The sequence below is a fragment of the Panthera tigris genome, chromosome D1 (assembly GCF_018350195.1).
Source record: "Panthera tigris isolate Pti1 chromosome D1, P.tigris_Pti1_mat1.1, whole genome shotgun sequence".
NCBI lineage: Eukaryota > Metazoa > Chordata > Mammalia > Carnivora > Felidae > Panthera > Panthera tigris.
Window position 1 is genome coordinate 87372398 of NC_056669.1, and position 20211 is coordinate 87392608.

Sequence of the window (20211 nt, forward strand, 5' to 3'; positions counted from 1 at the left end):
TAGGGGCCCCCCCCCCCCGGGTGCTGGGTAAGCATTCTGAGAGGTTGGGGGATACAAAGGGGAAGAACAGAGAAACTGAGGCCCAGGGCCTTGGCGCTAGGAATGGGGAACAAGAGACAGACAGGGAAAGATAAAGGAAGACAGACAAGGAGGGGGATCTGGAAAGGTCGGGTGGGCAGGGGCAGGCCTCACCTAGCCTGGCGGGCAGGGTCTTCCGGATCTCTGGAATGCTGGGGACCGGGCTGCTGCCATAGCAGTGCGTGAAGATGGCAGCCAGCTGCTGGGTGACGGAGTCGTTCTGCGGGGCAGGGGCAGAGAGAGGGCCTGTGAGCTCGCCCGCCCGCCATGGTCATCTGTTTATAGCTACAGACACGTCAGGCTAATTTCAAAAGTCCAGGCCTGGATTAGAGCAGCCGCTGTCTTTTATTCCTCCTGGATCTGGCTTGGCAAGAGATGCCTGTTCCTCCATCACTGAATCCCCAAATTGCTTTCCTGGCCAGGCTCCAGCCCCGACAAATCCACGGCCTGTGGCCTCGGCAGCCAGGCAGTGGGAGTCTGGGTGTGGGGGGTGCGGGAGGGTGCCGGTGTCTGTCTGCCGTGTGTCGGTCTGCGTGTCTGCGGTCTGGGCCGGGGCCCTGGAACCTGGCAAGCTCAGGGTGGGGGCCTGCCCAATGTCACTCACTTTGCTGGTCTTGAGGATGTCGAACATGAGCTGTAAGCCCTCGGTCACCAGCTCCTCGTTGTATTCCTCCTCCTTGATGGAGCTGAAGTCCCGCAGGAGGCTCTGCACCACCGAGTACCGCGACTGGGAGAAGGAGGTCCTCAGGGACTCGATCCAGACGTGCAGCTTCCAGGGGACGCCTGGGCGCAGGCAGGGGAAGGGCAGGCCTCAGCAGAGCGGGCCCTGGACAGACCCCCCCCCCCCCCCCCCCCCCGCTTTCTCGGCAGGCTCTCCCGCACTGTGCCCCCTCCGGTCCCCTAGCATCCCGCCCTGTCCCCTCATGCTGAGTGGCTCTCTCCGAAGCCAGCTGTAAAGAGCTTCCTTTTGGCCTGACAGGCTTGCTGAGGTCAGGGGGATTTCAGGTTCTCATCAGATGAGGGAGAGCTGGCCGGAGTGCCAGGAACGTGCACGGCTCAGCCTGAGGCCACGCCAGTCCCACCGTCTCTGGGGCCCTGGAACTACTTACTGGGAAGACCTATTAATTATGAGGGATGGCCAGGTGGACTCGGATGCCTAGAAAATAGGCAGGACACATAGGCAGGCCCACGCCTATCTAAATGGCTGAAATGAATCCTGACCTACCTCAGAGGGCTTTTACCAGCGCTCAGGTCACTGGCATTCAGTGGCACATAATTACTGTGTACCAGCTCCCTGGAGTGTGTCAGTGAGGCCATAAAGTAACTTGAAACTACTTTGTGAAGGTCATGACAAAAACTAGTAATTTTCCTGGTAATTAGAGACATAGCTTCTTACCCCCCAGCCTCATATGGATTTAAACAAAAAAGGACGGATGGCAGTCCCCAGGGACACATGACGTAGGTGGCATTAGCATCCTCAGTTTGCTGACTGTAGATGGGAATGATACACCCATTTTACAGTGAAGAACACTGAGCCTGACCGGCCGCAAGAAGGTAGCATGGCCTCCTGCTCCCCTGGCCAGTGCTAGGGGTCTGTGTGTCATGGCCCCTGTGAGAGCAGGGACACCGCTGCCATGCACCAAGCGCTCGTGGCGAGCCAGAGCCAGGCCCTGTGCCTCACGTGACATCACACTCTTAGATGAGGACCATCAGAGCCTGTGGAATGGCTGGGACCTCACCCAGGTCTGTCTGTCTGTCTGAGCGGCCTCCCTGGTGGAAGGACAGTCCCACAGACTTGCAGACCCGAGGAGTGGAGAGTTTGGCCGAGTGACAGGAGAACATCCAGGTGACCGGAAAAGTTGACTCAACCCCGGGGCCGCACATCCCAGGCCGTGACCAGGCCCTGGGGTGGGGAAGCTCTGACCAGGGAGGATGAAGGGCCTGAGGCGGGGCGATGCCCTCAAGATGCACCTCTGCTGAGGACTGAGGCTCCGGGCAGCTCCTGTCCTGGCCATCAGCCATCAGGCCTGCGTAGACCGGTCCCACCCGGTGCCCTGCTGCCTTGTGGCCCATCTGCCCCTGTGGGCACCGCCCCCTTCCTGTCTGCCGCAGAGCAGGAGGGCGCGCATGCGCGTGCGTGCACACGTGTGTGTACGTGCATGCCTGCGAGTTCTCACCCAGCGCCCTCAGCTCCATGGTGATGTCCACGTAGCCATGCTCAGCACTGTAGTACATGGCCTCCTGCAGGGCCTTCGTGCGGGTCCGGCTCAGCCGCACGGGCCCCTCACTGCCGCTGCCCTGGCTGGACGCGTCACTCTCCTCCACACCTTCAGCCAGGATCTCCTCCAGGGACAGCACGTCCGCTTTGGCCTGCTGAGGCTGGGTCAGGAGCTTCCTCAGGACGTTCCTGCAAGCCAAGGGACAAGGGAGGGTGACGCCTGAGGTTCTCACCATGGACGGAGCCACCTGAGGTGCCTTCCAGAGCCCCGGGGCCCATATGGGAGCTACGGGGCACCTGTGGGCACAAAGTGCTCACGATCTCCCCCTCCCAGGCGGGCTGGGCCAGGCCTCCCAGCGCCCTCCATCTGCAGCCGCCCGAGGGAGGCAGGGAGGGCACCGGGGCCTCCCCTACCACTCCCCTACCATCCTGGTACTACTAAGTCATGGGCTTTGGGGCCAAGCAGGCCCCGCCATTTTGCCTGTGTGATCTCAGACAGGTTGTTCTATGTCTCTGTGCCCTGACCACTCTGTCACCTACAGAACAGGGTGCCAGCCTCACCCTCCTCCAGAATTAATGCCAGGCCAAGGTGATGGCATCACATGTAGAGCCTGATACATAGCGGTCCTCTGAGATAGCAGCCAATTTTACTCATGGGAAGTGTCTGAAACGTAGGACATGCTCATATTCATTTGTTTTTCCTTCCTTCCATTAGGAAGAATGACCTAAAGTCAAGACGCCTGTTATACAGAATTCAGCGTGTAGAACGTTAGACTTGACGTAACGTGTTCCCATGTACTGTTGCACTTAACCCCGTGAGATCCCACGGACGCTGCCATTCATGTGTGATGAATACAACTTGCTCAAGGTCACCCTGGGCAGGAGTACAGACTCAAACCCAGACTTCTGGTTCCATGCCCCAGGCTCATTCTGTCACATCCTGTGGGCTGGGATGGCTGTAGCATGGGCAGGTCCAAAGGTCACCTGGGGGCTGAGCCTCCTTCCGGCGGCAGCCCAGCCCAGCCCCCACCCCATTCTGTGCTGGAGGTCATGTTGTGCCATGCAGAGACCCCTCTGAGAGACTCGGGGTCATCCGGAGGTAGCTTTGCTCACCAAGTTTACAGAGCACCCACTTTGTGCCGTGCACGGGTATGTAAAGGTGAGCCAGCCATGCCTGTCCCCGATCCGTGTTCCAGAGGGAGTGGGTAGCAGGTGAGTGGACAGACGGTCTCCACGCAGGGTGAAGAGGTTTTGAGAAGGGCGTTGGAGAACAGGAAGTAGTTGTCCCGGCTGCCCCTCCCTTCTCGCCCCTCCCCTGCCTTCTAATAACCTCCTCTCTGTCTGACTTTGCCCCCCAGAGCTGCCGGATGGTTCTGGGCTCAGCCCGCTGCCTCCCCGCCACAGCCCTGGGCAGGCCTGGCCCCCACAAAGCAAGATCCGCCATCTGCTCTGGCAGCGGGGTGTGATTTCCCACACGGCCGCCAGGAGCTTCTTCGAGGCTGAGCCATATGCTGTGCGAAGGCCCTGGGGGTCCAGGAGGCCACCGTGGGCCCGGAGAAGAACCACTGAGCACAGGAAGGGACGTGGCCCCGAGATGGGTCAGTACTGGAGTCTATAGGAAATGGGAGAGCCTGCCCTGGGTGTTGGGAGACCCAGGCTGCAGTCCCGGTCTGCCGGGAACGAGCTGGGGGGCCTCTCCCAGCAAGGGGACCTCTCTGGCACCCAGTGTCTCTGGGCGTCCAACATCTGAGGCCTCTCTGCTGGTCGAGGACCTGCTCGTCTTTCTGGGTGGCTTACATGCACAACTCCCATCTGGAAAGATCTCTAGCTCTTTTGCTGCCCCTGGGGGAGCCTGTTTCGTGCTCCCACATCGCACGGGGCGGGAACCCCAGGTGGGTACCTGTGGCCATGGGCGGCTGAGTGGCTGAAGCAGTTCATATCCTCATGGAGGGAGGAGGCCATGCCATTGGCTTCCAGCATGCTGAGTAGGGGATCAGCGCCTCGGCTCAGCAACAAGCTGACCAGCTCGTAGTTCCCTGGAAGACAAGGCCGACGAAGGATGCTACCACTGCCCACAGCACCGCGCCCGTCTGCTGGCCCCCGCCTGGGTGCCGAGCTCTAGAGAAACACTGATGAATGGGGCCAGGGGGAGGCCTCAGAAGGAGGGGTTTCAAGGCTCGCTCCAGGGATCTGGGCACGGGGCCGCAAGTCCAGCTACGGGCCGAGCCAGCTGTATACCTACCAGCTGCAGAGGCTAGCTGCAGCGGTGTCTCCGTGTAGCTGTCCTCACCGCCAGTCACTGCTGAGCCCTCCACGTGGGCACCGGCATCCAGGAGCAACTGCAGGGCACAGGACAGGACACGTCAATGTGGCAGGGAGTGTCTGTGAGAAGGGCCTCGACTAGTTCCCTCTAGGCCTGTGACTGAGACCCTACTCCCCTGGGCAGCCAAGGAACTGGGACTTTAGAACTTGGAGTTAGCCTCAGGGCTCCACGTTTCTAGAATCTTCACCTCTATTCTTGTGACTTTGGACCAAGCCCCTAAGCCGTGGGGACATCTGAACTGTTTCTCGCTTTTAAATGCTTTCCTGGGGAGGGACGCCTGGGTGGTTCAGTCAGTTAAGGGTCTAACTTTGGCTCAGGTCACGATCTCGTGGTTCACAAGTTCGAGCCCCACAGTGGACTCAGAGCCTGGAGTCTGCTTCAGATTCTGTGTCTCCCTCCCTCCTTGCCCTTCCCCGGCTCGTGCTCTCTCTCTCTCTGTCTCTCTCAAAAATCAATAAATGTTAAAAAAAATTAAAAAAAATGCTTTCCTATGACTTAATTGTGGTGACCTTTCTAAAAAATTATGCAAATGAACAGAGTGGAAAGTATCATCCCAATCCAGCAGGGGAAACTGAGGCGGGGAAACTGAGGTTCTGGGAGGCAGCAGAAGTAGTGGGAAAGGCACAGGTATTAGGGCCAGAATGAGCCGAGTGCCAGTGCCGGCCACCAACCAGTCAGGGACCTGGGGCACAAACCTCAACCCCTCTGGGCCTCGGCCTTCCTCATCTGGAAAACGGCAAGAGGCCGTTGATACGAAATGGCACTCAACCCACCACGGGGATCCAATAACCAGAAGGTTCTCACTGAGAGGTCTGGCAAGCAACCCGGGGCTGAGAGGCGCAGGACTCGCCATTCAGGGCGCCTCTCTCCGTGCAGGCAAGGGGAAGATGGCCGGGGGCTGGCGGATACCTGGCAGTTTCAGCTGAGCCGGCCTGGCTTTGCCTCGGGGCAGGGGCGGGGTCTGCACTGCCCCAACAGGCCACCACCGGCTGCGTCTCACCTTCCCTGACCTGACCAGCTGCTCCGGTGGGAGCACTTCCATCCTTCCCGGGTTTCTTGACACCAAACCCTCCTCGGAGCCTGCACCCGGCAGGCCAGCCTGCACGGCAGCTGTCCCACACCCAGAGACCAGGTACGAGGGGTCGAGGCTGCCCTCCACGCCTCCACTGCATCGCCTTTCCGGGTGGCTTACATGCACAACTCCCATCTGGAAAGCTCTCTAGCTCTTCTGCTGCCCCTGGGGGAGCCTGTTTCGTGCTCCCACATCACACGGGGCGGGAACCCCAGGTGGGTACCTGTGGCCATGGGCGGCTGGGAGGCGGGGAACGGCCGTCAGCTGGAGGCTCTTGTCAGTCAGAACCCAGCTGTGGCTGCCGCCTGAGCCGGTGTGCCAAGGCGGGGGAGGTGGAGGCCTGCCCGATGGGGCGAAACTGGGCACCAATCCAGGCAAGTCCAGGGCACGGCCCTGCAGGCCGGTCTGGGCTAGGCTGGAAGCCTGCTCGGGTCGTTAGGATGGCAGTAACCAAAAAGCAGGCAGGATAGGGCAGCGGGCCTGGTGAAGACCACTCACTGAGTCACTGCCACAGCCCAGGGCTGTGCTGACAATGATGAATAGCCTGGACATGACCTCGGCCCTCAGAGGACTTGCAATCTAGCAGACAGACAGACAGACAGACAGCAAGGTGTAACGCGAACTCCCAGGAAGGGGCGTGCAACCCTGTATACCCCAGTGGCCTGAGGAGCAAAGGAGTCTGGGAGTCGAGCGGCAGTGTGGCTGGTGTCCTACCCGGGGTGGGACGCCGCTCTGCTCTACTTCTGGGCCCGAACCCCATCCTCACACCGGCCACAGCTACCTTGGGCCGAGGTGGGCACCGTGTGGCGTAGCCTGGATTGACCCCTGAGCTGTGCCCCTCTGAGTGCCCTCAGGAACTGGGAGACTGAAAGACTGGGCCTGTTGATGGGGATGGGCAGAGCCAGAAGGACGCCATGATACCGAGCCGGCTCTGGGGGACCATTCACGAGGGAGGAGAACGAGCTCGAGGTGGGGGTGGGGGGAGATGGCTGGAGGAGGGAAGACAGAGCACCTTTGCAGCTTCCAGCACGCCCCGGGACTCCCTGGCAGACCCGGAGATGCCGGCCAGGCCTGCTACTGCTCAGGCCTGGGTCTTACTTGCTGAGGCCACACATACCCTTGTACGAAAGCCCTCTGCCTGAGGCAAAGTCGGGGGCGGGGTGGGGCCCGCCCTGCTGACCCGGTGAGCTGGCTCTAAGCAGTACCTCTGCTCTCTCTGATTCCAGGCGGCCGCTCGCTTGGGCCAGGCAGGGGCTGTGTCTGGGGCCCGGTGCACCTGGCGGAGGCTCACCTGGACTACAGAGATGTGTCCGTGCAGCACAGCAAACGTCAGCGATGTCCAGTGCCGGCTGTCAGGGTGGATGGAGGGGTGCCTGGGAGAGTTGCTTGGAACCTGGAAAATGCCACGGATGAGCAGTTTTTGCGGGCGAGTGACATTCCTGGGCAAGATACACATGCGCCTGAGCTAAGGGGGGATCCCGCAGGGACGGGGACTAGGAGCCAAGTCGAGTGCTTTCCGGGTTCAACCGGCAATGTCTGCCTGGAGCGCTATGTAGACAAGGCTCAAAAGGATGTTTAAGGGCGCCTGGGTGGCTCGGTCGGTTAAGCGTCCAATTTCGGCTCAGGTCATGATCTCGCGGTCCGTGAGTTGGAGCCCCGCGGCTGGCTCTGTGCTGACAGCTGGGAGCCTGGAGGCTGCTTCCGATTCTGTGTCTCCCTCTCTGTCTGCTCCTCCCTCACTCACACTCTCTCAAAAATGAATAAATGTTTAAAAAAAAAAAAAAAAGGGATGTTTACTTAGCGCCGCTGGCCCTGGGCAGATCCACCGCAGGAAGGGCACCAGGCCGCAGAGGGAAGCAGAGCTAAATGCATCTGGGGACGGTGGATGCGGTAGGGGCGGGAGGGGACGAGGCTGGTTAAGAGGGACCGGTGTTACGGTAACAGAACCATGGCCATTCTCTCCACTCACCCCCCTGCTCTCAGACACAAAGCCCAAGTTTGAGGCAATGCCCCCTCTGCTGTTATCTCCGTACCCATTCCTCCAAGAACCATTTAGCCGGTTGTCCAAAACACTGCACCCAGCGTGGCTGATGGACAGCTTGGGTGCTCCCTTGCTGGGCCAGCGGCCCGGCTGTGGCTCTTTGGGGCCTGCTCACCTGGATGTCCAAGTTCGCTCCCGCGTCAATCAGCATCTGGACCATCGCTTCATCCCCAGCAGCGCAGGCATACATCAGCGGCGTCAGACCCTGTGTGAACCAGAGGCAGACGCTAAACCATCTGGAAACAGACACAGTGACACGTACTCCACAGGCCTCGGTCCCAGAAACCACCGTCCTGTCTCCTGCTTGACTCGGCTGCTCGTCCTGAGCAGTCCTGTGTCGTGGCCCAACCTCTGCCCTTTCCGGGCCCACTGGACACGCCACACGTGAAGGGTGAGCAGGGGACGGTTCCACAGGCACCGTGGGACCCAGGGGTGAGGAGCCCGGGCCCCGCGGCCGGACTCGGGCACAAAGGTCACCTCTGCCACGGCGAGCTGTAAACTTAGTCCAGGTTACTGGTCTCCCTCTGTGCCTCAGTTTCTTCATCTTTAAAAGGAGGATAACGACAGTATCTACCTCAGAGAGTTGTGAAGAATACGAGTTACTACGTGTGAAGTGCTCAGTACAGAGCAAGCTTACCTTAAGAGCTACCTAATTAAAAGAACACAGCGAATGACCCCATCCCTGCTACTATGTCACGCTGCCATAGCCTAACCCGGCCCAGGCCCTGCGCGCCTAATCGCCGTGCGAAGTGCTTCACATGCAGTGTCTCATTTAGTCACCGTAATATCCCTGTCAGGGAGGCTCTATTCTCACCCCCACTGTACAGACGAGGCACAGAGAGACCCAAGGCAAGGTCACACAGGGTGCGGGAGGAAGGGCTGGCCCTGGAACCACACCCGCCTGAGCTGTGAAGCTCACGCTCCGGGGCTGCGCTCGGAGGGCGGAGAGGGCTCTGCCTTGACCATTTCGTGCTACTGAGCAAGTCAGCGCTTTTCCGAAAGCTGAGGCCCAGTCCCTCCCTGCGTTTGGGCGGACGGTTAGTGGGGCCGCCTCCTGGCTGGGAATCTTTCTCCGTGGCCAGTAATAGCAAAGACAGCAGTGGAAAGTGTTATTCCACAGCTGGATCCTGGCAAGCGTTTGTCTGGAGCCCTGCGATGTTATTTATTAGGTTATTTGTGTGTAGACAAGATCTCCTTACCTCATAAATCCTTGCCTAGTGCCCAGAGATAAAGAAATGGCCTGACATTAGTCATGGGGGAGAGAGGGCTGTTTACCCACAGATCATTCTATAAATACCAAGGTTGAGGGAACAACAGGATCGAGCATTTAGAGAGGAGCCAAGCGCTGCAGAGTGAGGCTCAGGCTTTGTTTCAGCCCCTGCCGCACACACTCGACTTCTTGTTTCCCACACATCTGTGCACGGTTCAGCATTTAAGTCGGGGGGTCTTGTGAGAAGCAACTGTCAGCCCCATTCCCGAGGCAGGTACAGGAAGACGGCTGGTGACCAGCGCTCACAGATAACCGCTGTCGTCCTCGCGAGGACAACAGGACCCAGAACGAACATTACTGAGCCTTAACTATGTGCCTGATGCAGACGTGTCCCCTAACCCTACGGGGCAGGCACCGCCGGCCCCCTTTGCTGGGGGCGAGGCAGCCTGTCCGAGACACCAGGGCTTTGACAGTGTGGATGGCCCTGCGCCCCGAGGAGGAAGAGGATGCCCCAGGACAAAAGCTCCTGCAAGGCCCTGGGACCTGTGCTGACAGAGGCACCCCAGGGAGATCTGACGCCCAGCCTGTCGCCTCCCCGCTGCCCTGCCTCGGCACCTCCCCGACCCTACCCCAGCAGGTGTCCTGACTGCCCCACCTCCGTGCTCTTGCTCTCCGGGTCATCTCCTGTCCCGGGAGTGCCTGTCCCATTGCTCTGTGCTTCATCCCCCTGCTCCTCCCAAGGCAGGGTCCTCCTGGCTCTGGCTGGGCTTGGACCCCTCCAGGGGACCCCCTCTCCCGCCACTCCACCTGACCCGTCACCAGTCCAGGGCCACCCGGCCTTGGGGTTGACCTGGCACATCAGCCCGCCCTGTCCTGTGCTGTCATCTCGTGGGAGAGCATTCCACCCAAGCCCTCCGCTGTCACCGCGCCTTCTGCACGCTTCCGTGTGGCCTTCCAAATTGCAGTGCCGTCACCTCCATGGCAAGGACTCACAAGGCCGCGTCAGATAAACAAACCGGACAGTGCCTTGTGGCGAAGGGCCTGGAGTCAGATGGCTTATAAGCCCAGCTCTGCTCCTTGCTAGCTGTGTGACCTTGGGTAAACCAACTTCTCTGTACCTCAGTTTCCTCATCTGTAAAATGGGGATAATGATAGTACGGACATCACAGGGCTGCTGTCAAGATTGAATGAGTTCATCTGTGCAAGGCGCTTTGAACAGTGCCTGGAACATAGCAGTGAGCTCTATAAATGTGAGCTCTTCAGAGCAAAAACAATAAAGCAAACAAAAAAAAACAAGTTAAAGTCTATCTAAAACTATAAGTTACTTCCAATGTTTCCTTTTCCAGCTCGATTTTACTCCTTAGCTCTTTTCACGAATATGCTCTGTATTGGACGTTTCTATTTCCTAGCACGTGTTTGTTTGCCTGCTACTGCCACCAAGGCGGCAGGTTCCATGGGCCTGGCGCGCGGGAGGCGCACGAGGTGCCCTAAAGCACGCCCTCGTGACTGACGCCCAAAGCTGGAAATCCAGCTGACTCCTCTGGACTTTGTCCCAGCCCTGAGCCATCTGGGACAGCCTCCAGCCCTCCAGACAGTGGAGGCAGAACCTCCGTTACAAGGGTTTTCCAAGGGGTGCTAGGAAGGTCTTCGAGCTGACGTCTCACCAGGAACAGGCAGGGCGCGATTTGGGAGGCCGCCCGTTTGTCAGCAGCACAGAGCTGAGCGGCTCTCAGGTTTGGGACAGAAGGACTGGGCCACCACCCGGCAATGACGAGGCCCCGACTCTGTGCCCTACGCCTGGCTAGCGGAGCTCTCCGCACGCACCTGGTCGTCCATAGTGTTCACCCCGTCCGGGCCCAGGGCCTCGATCGCCTGGTTGATGAGGTCTGTCCTTCCGCAGTTGAGCATGCGGAAACCCAGGTCCTGGTTGAATTTTTCGGTAGCCGCTCGGGCATCCAGCCTCCGGAAGGAGCTGAAACAGCACTCGGGTCTGTGCAGAAAAGACCCACAGGTGTGTGAGTGTGACCACGTGTGCCACTTTTGGCTAGGACATCGCCCCTCAAGGAGACGTGGCACAGCTATGCCAGGCTGAGTGGGGGGATGACAGGGCGGATGGGAAGGACGGGAATCGCTATTGGATCGGCAAAGAATGGCCTTGTCGTGCGCCATGCTGCCAAGCGTCCATACTTCAGTTCTTCTACACACATGACACAGAAGAGCTGTCCACCATCAGGGAACCAGGTCCCATCAGGAATAACCCACCAGGGGTTCAGCCTGAGGAGGAAGCAGCTCCAGTCGGGGTGTGGACTTGGCAGTGAACTTCCTGCAGGGAGAAGGCTGCACCCGGCCTACGGGATGGCCACTGTGGCCAAGTTCCAGTTCCTGGCTCTACGCCCTCTCTCCTGAAGGCCTCCCGAGGAGGCCCAGAATTACCAAACAGATGGTGGAGAATGGCCCAGAAGCCCACTGCCATCAAGCCATCCTACCAGGGAGGGTCACAGATTAAAAACCACGTCTACAAGAGGGCGCGGGACAGGCTTCCCATAGATGGCTTCAGCCTGGAGCCCTGGTTGGACCGAAGTGTGGAAAGTTCACGTCCCAGAATGACTTTGGGAATTTGCCGTGGAGACAGAGGAGGCTATCACTGGGGTTGGGGCAGAGGGTCAAAAAAAAAAAAAGATGCAAGGCTCTCATAGAACAGTAGCCACAGAAACCATTCTTCAGACAACTTTAGGAGACCAGTCCAATACAAGATGGCCATGCTGGGAAGGAAATTAAGAGCCACGGCTTGGGCCATATAGACCTGGGTTCAAATTTAGGCAAGGCCGCTTTGCTAGCTGAGTTTCTCCATTTGTAATATGGGCTTTACAGCACCCCCTTCTCTAAAGTCGTCCTGAGGCCCAAGATAACACATGTGAAAAGGAAGGGCTCAGCCCAGCGCCTACACCGGGAAGAGTTCAGGAAAACAGTGGCAAATATAGGAACAGAGAAGAAGAGGGACCCGCCTCTGCTGCTCGTGCCCAAATATCCCAAAGAGCCAGACTGTGAGAGCTCTCCTGTCCAAACTCAAACACGTGTCTGCTCTGTGCACCTGACCAGCGGCTTTAGAAGATGAACCCAGAAGGCAGCCAAGGTCGGGAGTGATTAGTTCTGACAGGCGTGGTCACGCAGGGGTACCACGGTGGGGGGATGGGGGAGCCCTCCCAACCTCCAGGAGTGGGAGAGGCGAGGGAAGCCCGGCGCGGAGCCCAAGCCCTTCAGCCTCACTCCTCCCCAGGTCCGTACTTGAGCTGCCGGGGCTCACAGTCCAGGCCGGGCAGCAGCAGCCGGGCGGCCTGCCGGATGTCGCCGCTGTCCACGGTGAGGCTGCGGCGGTGCTCCGCGTAGGTGATGGCCACGCGCATCCACTCCATCAGTGGCGGCAGCAGCATGAAGGGCCTGTGAGGCAGCAGAGAGAGAGGGTCAGGCCGGTGGGGGGCCCCCTCCCACGCACGCTCGGCGAACGGCTGTAGAGGCCGGTCACCAGTAACCTTCAGGCTGAGAGGTGTGGAGGGCGCTGGCTCCCTCTCCTCGCTGAGACCCCAGTGTGTCCCATTCCACAGACACTGTCCTGGGTCGGGAGAAATTCCCATGATAGGCCACGTGTGGAACTGAGGGCCTGAGGTGACCAATGAAACAAGGCGTTTGCCGGTGCGTCAAGTTGGGAGCTCCCATCCCCCCTCCCCAAGGAATTCAGATGGGGTCTCCGGGTCTCTGTCTGCAGAAGGGAGAGACTGCCTCCCGGGTGGTGGGTGCGTGCAGGGGACAGAGTCCAACAGACCCGGGCGGGCCCCCAACCCAGCTTTGCCGTTAGCAGCTGTGTTCCATCACCACAAACACAGCCCGGGCCTGCTCCCTGCACCTGTGAGATGGGGTACCACCTGCTTCTCAGGGCTGTCGTGAAGCTGTGTCAGATGATGTGGATCACACTACACATGCATAGTTGATGTCATTCCTTCCTCAACCTGCACCTGGGCTGAGGTGGGCCCCACGTCACTTCCTATGACAGGCCAGAGCTGCCTCCGCTCCAAGTCCTACGGGGAGGAAGAGTCTCGGGGCCCAACACGAAGAACCCACGGCCACAGTCACGTGGGGCGCAAGGTGGAAGCAGGGAGAGACTTCTGCTCCTGAGGCCTCTGAGTTGCAAACTCCAGGGGGCACCATTCCCAAGGTATTCCCTGTGTCACCAGGGGGCGCCATGCACAAGGCATGTGACTGGTGCCCCGGGGCATTGGGCGATACAGCTGCACCTCCACGCAGGGTCCTGCCCTCTCCCTGCCCCAGGCCCTCCCACCCCCATCGTGCTGGATCTACATTTCATCCGAGAGCGGCTTTCCTCCTGTCCTGCCCTCCTGTCCTCCGTGAGTTCTGGCAAGTCTCCCATGGCGAAGACCTCCTCGGGAGACCACTTCACAGTCCAGTGGATCTCACTGCCGCGGGCGGCCCTGACAGCCAGTTTTCAGCTTTATGTCTCGATGGACAACCAGCCTGCTCTGCCCACAACATTCCTTGCCTGGTCACAAGGGTGAGGCAGCCCTGGTGCGCTGCCCCTTGTGGCTGTTCTCTCTAATGACAGCCTGAGTCCACCTCTTGTTCCTGTGTGTGCTCCCCGCCCTCCTGATGCCTCCACACCCCACGCCCTCCGATGTCCTGGGCTCCTGGAGCATTAGGCCTCTGCTGTCACCACCATCTTACTCCTAGACATGCAGAGAGGTACTGTGACCGGGAAAAAGACTTCCATTCTCCTTTTTCAGTCACTAAGTCAGTCGACTGCAGGGAATCAACGTCGAGACCCTCAGATCTCTGGTCTCAGGTTTCCGAATGCTTAGGATATTGTCAAAATTTTAAGAGCTTCTCTCATTGAGGACAAAGGATGCTTTTATTTATTTTTAAACAAAATTAAACCGGATGTAACCCTGCAGGTGGTTACCTGGGAAGCTATTTTGACATTCTGGGCTCTGTCATTTCAGAAAATGTATCAGGGTCCAAGTGTAGTAACTGCAGTGGTGAGGACGAGTTACGGGCTGGGGAAGCCTGGCTGGCCCTGGCTTCAAGGGTGCCCTCACCCCAACCCATTTCCAGTCCTGGCTCATAACATTCACCAGGACACAGCAGACCAGCAGGCACCTGCCCTTCCTACCTCCTCAAGAGAATGAATCTGCTCGCGCCTCGGCCCGTCTAAATCCTGTTTACCCTTCAAGGCTCAGTTCCAGTGCCACCTCTTTCCAGAAGCCCTCCCACTCCAAGATCCAAGATCCCTTAGAACTTGCTCTTCCATCATTGGATATGTCTCATCTTCCTGAGTAGACTATTCTGCCTCAGGACAAAAACGATGGCTTGCTCATGTCTGTGTACTCCCAAATATCCCCAGCATGGGACCTGAACGTAACAGGTCCTCAATAAACGCTGGCTGAATGACTAAAAGTATGGCCGAGCTTCAGGAACTTACTACGATGCGTCTAAGTTTTTAATTCTGGACCAACTCCTATTTCTGCCCAGAAAAGAATGGCATGTAATTTTCAAGGGCACAGTGTTGACTTGCTAGAGTGGGAAAGCCAAGACTCTATGGAAGAAGCCTGTAGAATGTAGGAAGAAACAACAAGCCATTTGTGCACTACTCCTCTGTTTATAACAATTTTCTTGATTATATATGCCCATTTGAAATCTCTGTAAATATTCTTGGATTTTCCAATTTTTACATTGCAATGCTAGAAGGCAAACTCAGAGACATGTTTCTATATATAACAGTCCTTTGGATCCAAGGGGAAGGCTTTATCTAAACCACCAGCATTGGGACTGAAGTATAAATGAAAAGATAGTTCATGGATTTGCCAGCCATTCTTCCCTGTTGTGGCCAACAGCCAAGACCAAGTGCCAAGTACGGTCACTGAAGCTCCAAGTGGCATCTCCCAGCTGCACTAGGGGAAATCCAAGAGGGAACTTGGGGAATCACCAAGTCTAATCAGATGGTGTTATGATTCATATGCTCTGTGCCTCTTAGAACTCAGCACATGAAAAAAACAGTATCAATAACTTTGGTGGGCAGGTATTGGGGATTGGCTCATTCAGCCTCCATTTTGCTGTCTTTGTTGGAGACATAAAAAGCTGAAAACTACACTTCCCAGACTCCTTTGCAGCTGGGGTTCTGGATGCAAATTAGGTTTTGCCATTAAGATGTAGTTCCATGAGATCTGGTAAATGGATGTGAGACAGAGGCCATACTTGTGCCCCCTTTGCCTGTTTCTGGTAGCAAGCCAGGTCATGAAGCATGAGGTCTATTTTTTCTTTTCTCATACAACATTCCAGTGTCCGTTTTCCACCTTCCTGAGTGCTTCAAAGGCAGTGGTAGTGTTACTGAAAGTGACGACAGAGATTTCTTGATTGCAGCTTCAGTCCTGAGTTGCATTTCCAGGGAATGTCTCAGAGGGAGCAGTCCCCTTGGTTGGATGAGTTCGGTTTTGTCCTTGAGCCTGATCCTTGAGCCCTTCTAATGATTCTGTTGGCATCTAATTCCCTGCATTAAATCCCTTCCTGCTTAAAATACCTAGAGTGGTTTCTGGTTCCTGAATTGAACACTGGCTGATATTCTCAACACACTGAAATGCTCCAGGGTTAAGAGTGTCCCTCTGCCTCTGGGGTAGTGGCTGGCATCCACCTGTCCACAAACAAGGTGGTACCAGCCCCCAAACTGACCTCTTCAGGCTCTTTTCCTTGGCCTACCCATTGACCCTGTGGTCCAAGAGAAGATAAAATGACAAGCAATTCATGGACTTAGTAACATCCTTCCTTTAACCTGTGTGTTCCAGGCTCCTATTTCCTTTCTGGTAATTTCATCTAGCCCACTGAACATGCTGAGAAGCTGGCCTGTATTTCTGGACATTCTGGAAAATCCCTATAAAAACTCCCATCTGTACTGGCGGCGGCTACATCCTAACTGCAGGGTGAAAGGGCTCCAGAGGAGCAAGGCTAGGAATGACTGACATCTGCATTGTCCTCAGGGTCTCCAGCTTTTATCCCTCCCAAAGAAAAAGGCTGTTTCCCTCCTCTTGCCATTCTTCTACGCTGAGCTTGGCCACAAGCCTTTCATGGCTAGGGCGGGCATCTGCTGTGCCCGAGGCAGGGAGAGGGGGCAGGGCTGAAGGAACCCCCTTTGTGCTGCCACTCTGTCGCCAGGTTTCCCCCTCGCTGGGTCCAGTACCTCTCAATAGTCGTTCTGGAGTGTTCTGGTCACAGGACGCCCTTTGTACGCTTACAAATTATTGAGGCCTCCAAAGAGCTTTTGTTTATGTGTGTTATCCTACCACTATTTACTGTATCAGAAATCAAAACAGAAAATGTTAAAACATCTGAACATGCAAGTTCACATCCCCCATCAGCCATCAGTGATACTGTTATCACACGTCACACAGCCTCTAGAAAGCTCCCCTGGACATTTGTGGGGAAATGAGAGTGAAAAGGCAAATAACCCCTTCTTATTATGAAAATAATTTTGACTCTGTAGACTCCTGAAAAGTCTCAGGACCCCAGGGGTTCCCAGACCACACTTCGAGCATCACTACCTTAAGACAAGTCTGTTCTTGGGCTGAGCATGGGGCTGGGATTCTGCCTCTGGCGGCACACGGTCTGGCCATTTCCACAATCGTGTATGCTTTGAATGCACCTGCCTGGCCCAGCGAACTGAGGCTCCTACCCCCTGCCCCGCAGTGTCCTCACTGGGAGAAAGCCTCCCTGTCCTGGAAGCAGGTGCGTTGACTCTAGAACCCGGGGCAGATCAGTATACTCTTTGGGCCTGTGTTCCTATTAAAGAAGGGATGTCAGTAGCTTCTAGATGTTTTCTCCATTGTGAGAATCTCTTTTGCGGTCTCCTAGACTCCACATGACAATAGCTGTATCTACTCTGCAGTGATCAAGTCTGTGGGTTCTAGAGAGGACCTCCTGGGTTGGGATCCGGTGTCCCTCCCAATGAACTCAATCATGATCCTGCCCAAGTTACCCCACCCTCAGCCTCAGCTGTCCCATCAGCAAAATGGGTATAGATAATAGGACCGCCTCACAAGAAGCATGTATGCGAAGTGCTTAGCACAGCATTTGGCACACGCCAAGTTCTCAGTAGAGGTTAACTATTAGTACTACGTTAGTATCTGCTGATAGAGAAAACACATACTAGCAAAAAAGCCTCTAGGAATCTGGTCCTACTAAATGCCTCAGCCGTGGCCTTCTTCAAGTCCAGCCAACTCTCCCCTCCCCCAGCCCTCCAGCAAGTATAAACACGCAAAGCTTGCAAAAGCCTGCCAGCAAACTGCCCATCACCCACTCCGTCCCAGCTCATAAAACAGACAAAACAAATGCAACCACCATGTTGAGTGGGATCCGGAAGCTGTTTCTGGCAGTGCAGGTTCTGGGCCTTGGCAGTCAAGGATCTCACACAGGGGATGGGGTGACAGCAAGGGACACAGACTCACGAACGTGTGAGGTGGGAGGTGGGCATGGAATTACCGCCAGGGACCTGCACCCCCCTGGCCGCCCCAAGTGCTGTTGGTGGCCTAACCCGCATGAACACACACACATCAGGTGGGGTTGCTGCTGTGACAAATCAAGCCACCTAAAAGGGTCATTGACTGGCAGTGTGTGTCTTTCTGTGCATAAAACAGCCACTACCGTCACCTGGGAATGTTCAGGAAACGTACCAGTATAAACAGGGCTTCTACGTGGAGAGGCTGGGAACTGCCTGACCAAGTCCTCTTAGTTGCTAGGGGAGGAAACAGAAACCCCACGAGGCCAAGTGTTTCATCCAGCAGCAACGGGGAGACCAGATCTACGTGTCATGACTCACTTTCTCCTCATATCTCTTTAAATGAATCATATACCTGAGCCTGAGTATATCAAGCCAAGGATCTCATAAGGCCCTTTGACGGGGCTGGGCCTGCAAAAGCCATTTTTCCCCCTTAAAAAAAAAACGAAAGAGAATAAACTTCTTAAGGCTTGGTTTTAAGAGGTCCCTGCAGCCTGGAAAAAAAAAAACAACCCTGCCCCACTCAGCAAGCATATGATTTATTGGGATTACAGCCCTGTAAGCAGTGTCTTAACAACATGGAACAGGAAACGACTCTAATTTCCAGCTCAAAGAGGGCTCTGTTCTTCCCGGAGGTGGGCAGCGGCCTCAGAGAGAGAGGCAGGTTGGCAGAGGGGCACAGGCCCGTAACTGGTGGCTGTGCGACCCAAGCCCTGGGCACGAGAAAGCCTTGTGCCTCTGTCCCCAACTGGCAGGTATGTCCCCCCTGTGCCCACCTGTGAGGAAGCAGATATGAGCACGCAGGCAGCCCCACAGATGTGCCCACCGGCCGGGCAGGGCCTCGAGACCTGGCCTGAGCTCAGCCCTGGGAAAACCGGGCTGTGGTTTCTTAACTTCCACTCTTGGCAGGGAGCACGGAGGGCTCGGGTGCGGGTCTGGCTCCGGGGGCCGGGAGGGCTTGGGGAGGTCCACGCCGCCTCAGGCTCGCTCTCTAATGAGATTTCCCCACTCCCCAGTACGCCCAGCCCACCCTGCCTGTGTGCACCCTTAGTACGGGCGAGGAACCTCACAGGGGCCCGCCAGAATGTCTCCCACCCTCAGCCCTAAATTCTTCCCCTGACTTTGCCCCACCTTCAGCTGGGGCCCCCGCCAAGCCGTGGGGTTGCACAGGGTGATCTCCCCGCTGCACGCACTGCTCCCACGTCCCTCCCCGCCGTGCTGTCCGGGCTGGGGCTGCAGAGTGGCACCATCAGGAACCGGCTAAGAGGCCAAGCTTTGTCCAGTGGAATGCAGCTCTTCTCTGGGAGAAGGCCGGCTCTCCCATGCTGGCTCTGAGGCCTTCACCACAGGTTGCCTAAGATTTCTGAGAGCCGCTGTGGCCTCAAACACCAGGCCAAACCGTCCAGGAAGGAAAAACCCACTGCTGTCCCACCAGAGTCAGATGCTACTTGCTGCACAAAGGAAGCAATTCTAGTCCGGTTCACATCTTGGACTAATTATTTTTCTAGAATTGCTTGGTAAACCGGAATGGTTTGGCCTAGCTTGGAGTCAGAGCTGGGACCCCCAGGCCTATCTTCTCCACCTCCGCCCCTCCGCCTCAGGACCTGGAGCGGCTGACCCACGGCAGAGTCTCCCCGTGGGGTCAAGGGACCGCTGTCAGAGGCAGAGCTCAGGGCTTTCTGAGGGGGAAATACACTTCTCTTATTAAAACTCACGTGTTACGGGTTAGAGGTGCTAAAAAGCCCTGTACTTGCCCAGATACGCATATGGATATAAATTTAGAACACACCAAGTCAGGAGAAGCTGTGAGCAATTTCTCTGCCTCTTCCCAGTGACTGCCCATCAGGCTCCATGGGAGCCACAAAGTGGGCACTGGGGCGGGAGGCCAGTCGTGTGAATACTGGGGCATCTTGGTTTGGCTCCTGAAAACAGAAAAAGAGGCTCCAGGAAAAAAGAGAGAAACACGAAGAGCTAGCATCTACAGAGCACGCTAAGCTCCTGGCACCATTTCAAGCCCTTCACATCTCTTGACTCCTTCGATCCTCCTCTCTGCGTCACAAAGCAGGTACTATTATCCCATTTTCCACACGGCCAAACTGAGGGCTGGAGAGGTGAAGTAACTTGCCCCCAACCATGCACCTGGGTAAGAGGCAGAGCTGGGATGCAGTCCCTGGCAGTGTCCCCCAGCCCCCGAGCTCCTACACGGTGCCTTCCGCTGTCACTCAGCGTAGAGAATTGGCCCTGGTCTTCTACTTTCTGCACTCTTCCTCATCCTCCTCATCTTAGAGGCACAATAGCCCCGTCTTTTGTCACCCAGATTGGACCACTTTTGAGGGGAAAAAGGAGTGTCGTTGCCAAGGACGCCGGGACAGCAGGTGCAAGCCGGAACCAGCTCAGGCGAACCGAGACATCCGGTCACCGTTGTGTCAGGGTGCCTCGGTAAAGCACAGCCCCTGGCTCCCGCCGTCCGCCCAGGCAGTGGGAGGCCTCTGCCCACCCTGAAGCAGGCCCTCCGCACCTGCACGGCACGTACCCTACTTGTCAGGGTCTCACTTGTGCCTGCTTTCTCCCCAGACTATAGTTTCTCGAAGACAGAGACTTCCGCTCGCGGGCACGTCCCATCCCTCAGCACAGGGGCCCACGTCAGAAATCTTTGAATTGGTAAACGTGTGGCATGTTCCTCACTCCGGGAGGCAAAGCCCTCTGGCTGCTAACGTG

General features: G+C 56.9%; 1 protein-coding gene across 1 annotated transcript in view; it reads right to left on the reverse strand.

The window, feature by feature from the left end:
* ABTB2 (ankyrin repeat and BTB domain containing 2) overlaps positions 1 to 20211 on the reverse strand; it is a 173832-nt gene that overhangs the window by 8435 nt on the left and 145186 nt on the right. The window contains exons 4-12 of the mRNA XM_042959573.1: positions 12228 to 12380; positions 10767 to 10932; positions 7848 to 7937; positions 6983 to 7084; positions 4539 to 4635; positions 4197 to 4332; positions 2256 to 2485; positions 683 to 861; positions 193 to 298 (exon numbers count right to left, since the gene is read on the reverse strand). Of these exons, the coding sequence (XP_042815507.1) occupies positions 193 to 298; positions 683 to 861; positions 2256 to 2485; positions 4197 to 4332; positions 4539 to 4635; positions 6983 to 7084; positions 7848 to 7937; positions 10767 to 10932; positions 12228 to 12380 (1259 nt within the window). The remainder of the gene's footprint in view (positions 1 to 192; positions 299 to 682; positions 862 to 2255; positions 2486 to 4196; positions 4333 to 4538; positions 4636 to 6982; positions 7085 to 7847; positions 7938 to 10766; positions 10933 to 12227; positions 12381 to 20211) is intronic.